Raw genomic sequence first — 7,389 nt, 5'->3', positions numbered from 1 at the left:
TTCCATTTTAAACAAATATGAAGATTTATCAGCATCAACCTCTGAAACAGAATCCTCTGAACCAGAGGAATCATTATCAGAATCAGAATGATGATGTTCATTTAAAAATTCATCTGAAAAATGAGAAGTTTTAAAAGACCTTTTACATTTACTAGAAGGAGGAATAACAGACATAGCCTTCTTAATGGATTTAGAAACAAAATCTCTTATGTTAACAGGAACATTCTGAGTATTAGATGTTGATGGAACAGCAACAGGTAATGTAACATTACTAAAGGAAATATTATCTGCATTAACAAGTTTGTCATGACATTCATCACAAACAACAGCTGGAGGAACAGATACCACAAGTTTACAGCAAATACACTTAACTTTGGTAGATCCAGCATCAGGCAGCGATTTTCCAGAAGTATCTTCTGACTCAGGGTCAATCTGGGACATCTTGCAATATGTAATAGAAAAAGCAACATATAAAGCAAAATTGATCCAATTCCTTAAATGACAGTTTCAGGAATGGGAAAAAATGCCAGTGAACAAGCTTCTAGCAACCAACAGCAATAAACAATGAGACTTAAATAATGTGGAGACAATAGTGACGCCCATATTTTTTAGCGCCAAAAAAGACGCCCACATTATTTGGCGCCTAAATGCTTTTGGCGCCAAAAATGACGCCACATCCGGTATCGCCGACACTTTTGGTGCAAAAAACGTCAAAAAATTACGCAACTTCCGGTGACACGTATGACGCCCGAAACAAAGAAAAAAAAATTTTTGCGCCAAAAAAGTCCGCGCCAAGAATGACGCAATAAAATGAAGCATTTTCAGCCCCCGCGAGCCTAACAGCCCACAGGGAAAAAAGTCAAATTTAAAGGTAAGAAAAAATTGATTTATTCATATGCATTATCCCAAATATGAAACTGACTCTCTGAAAATAAGGAACGTTGAACATCCTGAATCAAGGCAAATAAATGTTTAAACACATATATTTAGAACTTTATATAAAAGTGTCCAACCATAGCTTAGAGTGTCACAAAAATAAGACTTACTTACCCCAGGACACTCATCTACATGTAGTAGAAAGCCAAACCAGTACTGAAACGAGAATCAGTAGAGGTAATGGTATATATAAGAGTATATCGTCGATCTGAAAAGGGAGGTAAGAGATGAATCTCTACGACCGATAACAGAGAACCTATGAAATAGACCCCGTAGAAGCAGATCATTGAATTCAAATACGCAATACTCTCTTCACATCCCTCTGACATTCACTGCACGCTGAGAGGAAAACCGGGCTCCAACCTGCTGCGGAGCGCATATCAACGTAGAATCTAGCACAAACTTACTTCACCACCTCCATAGGAGGCAAAGTTTGTAATACTGATTTGTGGGTGTCTTGAGGGGTGTATTTATAGGCATTTTAAGGTTTGGGAAACTTTGCCCCTCCTGGTAGGAATGTATATCCCATACGTCACTAGCTCATGGACTCTTGCTAATTACATGAAAGAAAGTAGCATTTTGCGTGATCGCGAACCTAAAATTTTGAAAAACAGACTCCAAGTTACAACTAACTGGAACCCCAGTTAAGAAAAAAATACCTAAATTCTCCCATAAACATAATTTCCATGCTGAAACTGTTAGACTGCAAAGGGAAATAAACACAGACCTGACTCATGGCAAATATATGCAATATCTAATAAAAAGTTTATAATATAAAGTGCCAAACATAGCTGAGAGTGTCTTAAAAAATGATATATACTTAAACAAAAGACACCCATCCACATATAGCAGACAGCCAAACCAGAACTGAAACATATCAGCAGAGGTAATGGTAGAGGAGTAAAATTTTGATCTTTAAAGGGAGGCAGCAGATGAATCCCTGCGACCGATTTACAGAGAGCCCTATTATAGATTTCCCATAGGTGAAAACACGGTATCATCAGGCAATACTCCCTTCACATCCCTCAGACAAACACTGTACTTTGAGAGGAATTGGGCTTCAAAATGCTTAGAAGCGCCAATCACAGAAGAAAATCAAGCACATCTTGCTTCCCCACCTCCAAAGGAGGCAAAGTTTGTAAAACTAAGGTATGAGTGAGGTGGGAGGTTTGGGAAACTTTGCTCCCTCCTGGTAGGAATGTATGTCCCATACATCACTAGCTCATGGACTCTTGCCACTTAAATAAAAGAAACATTGCATATCATTATATAGTAAAAAGCAGCATTACATGATATATGCACACAATGGTATAAATATATCAAACACTTGTGCTCTTGATACAAAGGGATTTATCAGACATATAATGTGCCCTTTATATATACAGTATGTGCTATTATCAGTTCTTGTGGCTTCTAACTAACATGAAAACATCTAACAGACATAATATCAAGTTATAGAACATGATTACATACCCAGTATACATGTAGCTTATAGTAGCCATTTAAATTAAACTGATTATGATCACGTATGTACCGGTTACTGATATTGTGTCTCATGAAATAAAATCAGTTCCCCCTCAGTAATTCCTCTGGTATATAACATGTACAATGCCATAAAGTATATATTGCTATAAGAAAAGGTTTATCCACATGATGTGCACATTAAATATATCTCCTAGATAATAATTTGAGACTAATCCTGTTTATACATTTTTCTAACACTCTAATCATAAAAAGACTCCTTTATTCTGTAAATGTAATTATTTTCTCCCCTATGTAAATCAAACGTACAACTCCTAACACTGGCATATTAATAAACAACACTGGGGGTGCTTTGGTGGTGAATGGTTGTGTAAACTGGTCAGTATGAGGACAGATTTGTATATTCCTTTGTTGTGTTTGGATCATATTACATAGATATCAGATAAACTGCGGTGCAAATATATAGAGGAACAAATGACAGCAGGAGAGCACTTCCAATCTGGGGCTTTTATAATTGGGGGGATTTAGAAAGTATTATTTACAATATCAACCCTTTTGATGCTTCTATTTAGAGAGTTTGTCCTCTTTAAAATAATTGTAGAAAGGTTTGTACACTGTGTACATAAAGTCTGTGTGTAAATATTTGGTGTTTTGTGAAACCTGATGTAAATAAAACCATTTTTTCCACTTTCTAAACATGTGAAAGGTTTCTTCCCTTGTGAATACTTTCATGACGTTTCAGACTACTCTTTATAGTAAAACATATTCCACACTCTGTACATGTGAAAGGCTTTTCTCCTGTGTGAATACTTTCATGAGTTTTCAGACTACTCTTTACTGTAAAACATATTCCACACTCTGTACATGTGAAAGGCTTTTCTCCTGTGTGAATCCTTATATGAGTTTTCAGAAGATCCATTCGTGTAAAACTTTTTCCACAGTCCGTACACGTGAAAGGCTTTTCTCCTGTGTGAATCCTTTCATGAGTTTTCAAATGACTCTTTATTGTAAAATGTTTTCCACACTCTATACATGTGAACAGCTTTTCCCCTGTGTGAATCCTTATATGAGTTTTCAGATGATCCATTCGTGTAAAAGTTTTTCCACACTCTGTACATGTGAACGGCTTTTCCCCTGTGTGACTCCTTTCATGATTTTTCAGATGATACATTTGTGTAAAACATTTTCCACACTCTGTACAATTGAACAAATTTTCCCCTGTGTGACTCCTTTCATGAGTTTTCAGACTAATTATTTGTGTAAAACTTTTTCCACACTCTGTACATGTGAAAGGCTTTTCCCCTGTGTGAATCCTTTCATGCTTTTTCAGATCACTCTTTTCTGTAAAACCTTTTCCACACTCTGTACATGTGAACGGCTTTTCTCCTGTGTGAATCCTTTCATGACTTTTCAGACTACTCTTTTCTGTAAAACTTTTTCCACACTCTGTACAATTGAACGGCTTTTCTCCTGTGTGAATCTTTATATGATTTTTTAGATTATTTATTCGTGTAAAACTTTTTCCACACTCTGTACATGTGAAAGGCTTTTCTCCTGTGTGAATCCTTTCATGACTTTTCAGATCACTTTTTTGTGTAAAACTGTTTCCACACTCTGTACATGTGAAAGGCTTTTCTCCTGTGTGAATCCTTTCATGACTTTTCAGATTTCTCATTTCTGTAAAACTTTTACCACACTCTGTACAAGTGAACGGCTTTTCTCCTGTGTGAATCCTTTCATGACTTTTCAGACTATTTATTTGTGTAAAACTTTTTCCACACTCTGTACATGTGAAAGGCTTTTCTCCTGTGTGAATCCTTTCATGACTTTTCAGACTATTTATTTGTGTAAAACTTTTTCCACACTCTGTACATGTGAACGGCTTTTCTCCTGTGTGAATCCTTTCATGACTTTTCAGATTACTCTTTTTTGCAAAACGTTTTCCACACTCTGTACATGTGAACGGCTTTTCTCCTGTGTGAATCTTTTTATGAGTTTTTAGATGATCCATTTGTGTAAAACATTTGCCGCACTCAGTACATGTGTGTGGTTTCTCACCTGTGTGAATATTTTGGTGTTCTAGTAGATTAGACTTCCATCTAAAGCGTTTCTCACATTCTGTAGATTTGAAAGGTCTTTCCTTTGTATGAATCATTTGGCTAGACTGTAGACTTTTCCCTTCTTTAATATGTTTTAAAAACTCAGTAAATGTGTGTGGTTTATCCTCTGGGACAATAATTTCACTAGATAAGGCATAAATGTTGTCCTCTTGTTTGATGACTAAATTACTCTCTGTACATAATGATTGCTTCCCAGTTCCTGCCAATTCACCATCTTCTTTAAATATCTGCTGTGATATCCCCAATGTTTGTGAATAGTCATTGCTGTCTAAGGCTATTGGAGTTTGCGGTATCATTCTGATGCTTCCTGTAGTGAAGGATAGATATGAACTATTGACGTGTTTGTCTGCATAAAAAGAAATGGAAGAAAAATAAGAATGTTTATTCATTTATGATATAATCCATCTCAATAAAAAAACTTTTTTTTACCCAAAAATGTCTTCCGTTTTTGTATTTTTAAATGTATTTACCTGTAAATCACAAATGAAAAAGGATGACATAGAATGTAAACATTACAACATCATAGTAAACTAAATTACTGATGAAAACAAATTATAGGGCCGCATTAAACAAGGTGCGTGTGGATAATGTTCTCAGTCAGGGAACAAGTACATCTGTATTCTGGGCAAGAGAGGTGGCATCTACCATCCTCATTTAACATTGCACAAGCAAATGCACATACAGCCCTGCCCAGCTCATACTCAACCAGTTGGGTGAGAACATGATGTCTTAATCATCACAGACTAATAATCAGTGTGAGATGTTTTGAGAGGGTACGAAGCAGTGACCTTATGAGAATCTTTAGCTTTCGGCTGTGGTTGTTCTATTTATATAAACAGCCAAAAACTTTATTGGTTTCATAATACTCACTGTAAAATTAAGCACACAAATCAGTGGTGGTTCTGGGGTGGGGAACACTGGGTGAGTTGTAGGTGTTCTATGAGCGAGATCAGGGCAGGGGAAGATGGAGTTGCAGGATTTCTGAGTAATGAACCAGGTTAGGGGGTGAGGTTAGGCAGTTGTTGGACATGATCTGTCTAAAAAGGACAGAGGGGGGAGTAGTGTTTTTTACCCTCCTCCTCAGCCCAATGGGGGTTGCTCCTTCTTTATAACGTTACTGACACAAATGTTCATAAAGATGCAGATATCAATATAATAGTTTATAGTTGTTTAATGAGCAATCTATTACATTTTACTAGTAATTAAAGTCAGCATGATATCTATTTTACTCACCTAACACATATGAGCTCATGCTGATAACAGGTTCCAATGTCTGTGCTCTGGAAGAAGGTTCCCTTATTCACTCCAGTTACATTAATACCTGATATCTTTCAGAGCTTTGGCCGTGTCTGTAAAAAGAATATTAAATGGTTTAGACAGATAATAATAAATAATGGTTCTGATTAGCTGTATGTATGGTATAATTAAAGGCACAAATAACAATTCATGTGATATAGATCAGCTGTTTAGGTTATGACATTTGTGATGTTGATTCATCACAAGCATTTAGTACAGTTATCTCTGTGGGTGTTATAATTGCCCCTTAACCCCTTAAGGACCAAGGACGTACAGGGTATGTCCTACAAAAAAATTTCACTTAAGGACCAAGGATGTACCCTGTACGTCCTAATGGTTTTCAAGCACTGGAAAAAATTGTGATCGCTTCCAGCTGCTTTCATGTTATTGTAGTGATGCCTTGATATTGAGGCATCCTGCAATAACATTTTTTAAGCATTCGATGCAGAGAGAGCCACTCTGTGGCCCTCTCTGCATCGGCCAGTAATGGTGATGATCGTTGGTGGGTGGAAGCCATAGCAGGGAGGTGGGTGGGAGGCCCATCGCTGGTGCTAGATCCGGATCCGGTTCCTTAGTGTCCGGGATTACATGGGGGCGGGTTGTGCAAGCAGGGAGAGGGAAATAAAATGTTTGTAAAGGGATCAGGGAGGGGGTAGTGTATTGAGAGGGGCAGCTACACTACAGAATATAGGGTGTTTAGTTTATTTTAGAAACAAAGGCAATTTTTTTAGTAAACTGGGTACTGGCAGACAGCTGCCAGTACTTTATATTGAAATAGTTTTTATTGATCAATTTTCAAGGTCAAAACAGAAACAAGTACATTCATAAAAGCATAGTTGTACAGGTGTATTATTTGAAAACCATCAACTTAAAGCATGTACCTTAACATTCTTGAAAAAAAGTGGATCTTGGTAACATAGTATTAATCATCTTTAGGTCTCCAAATAATCCACTCCAACCTGTATATTTTAATTACCTTCAGTTAATAACATACCCTTCCCCCCCCCTCCCCAACTAGAACCCTCCCCCCTCCCAGGAGGTGCCAGTATTGTGTTGTTTAAATCTATTAGCAACGATATATAGAGTCATAGTATGTTAGTTGTCTGCTTCTACAGAGAGGATAACTACATTTTCCAGTTTATCTCAAACATTGTTCTGATCTCATCAACCAATAGAACCAAACCTTCTGAAATTGCTCTGGCTGTCCCTGTGACCACGCCGCTATTTCTGACATGGTATACGTCTCTGTTATTTTTCCCACCACCTCCTGCCATGTGGGTACCCCCATCTTCCAATGTCGGGCAATGCAGATTCTCAAGCAAGTGCAGAGGATTTTGATGAACTTGTTTATTGTTGCATTGAATGGTTTCACCCTATTATGAAGTAATGCCTGTGCAATCGTGAGAGATACTCTTTCTTCTAACAGATTGCTAACCAGCTCTGATAGTCTCCTCCACAGTGACTGTACTCCCTGACAATCCCACCACATGTGCCTAAATGTACCCCTTTCTTGACATCCCCTGTAACAGTTACCATTTAGCATTGTGGCAAAGTG

General features: G+C 37.4%; 1 protein-coding gene across 1 annotated transcript; it reads right to left on the bottom strand.

Moving 5' to 3' along the window:
- Nucleotides 1-2,269: 2,269 nt before the first annotated feature.
- LOC128659848 (gastrula zinc finger protein XlCGF26.1-like) lies at nucleotides 2,270-5,888 on the bottom strand. Its single transcript, XM_053713425.1, has 2 exons — nucleotides 5,772-5,888; nucleotides 2,270-4,884 (listed from the first exon to the last, which is right to left on the bottom strand). The coding sequence occupies exons 1-2, from the start codon at nucleotides 5,788-5,790 to the stop codon at nucleotides 3,110-3,112; spliced, it is 1,794 nt and encodes a 597-aa protein (XP_053569400.1). The 5' UTR covers nucleotides 5,791-5,888; the 3' UTR covers nucleotides 2,270-3,109.
- Nucleotides 5,889-7,389: the final 1,501 nt, after the last annotated feature.

This window comes from Bombina bombina, chromosome 5 (genome assembly GCF_027579735.1).
Source record: "Bombina bombina isolate aBomBom1 chromosome 5, aBomBom1.pri, whole genome shotgun sequence".
NCBI classification, from domain to species: Eukaryota; Metazoa; Chordata; class Amphibia; order Anura; family Bombinatoridae; genus Bombina; species Bombina bombina.
The sequence above is the reverse complement of the archived record's forward strand: the minus strand, read 5'-3'. Positions and strand labels throughout refer to the sequence as shown.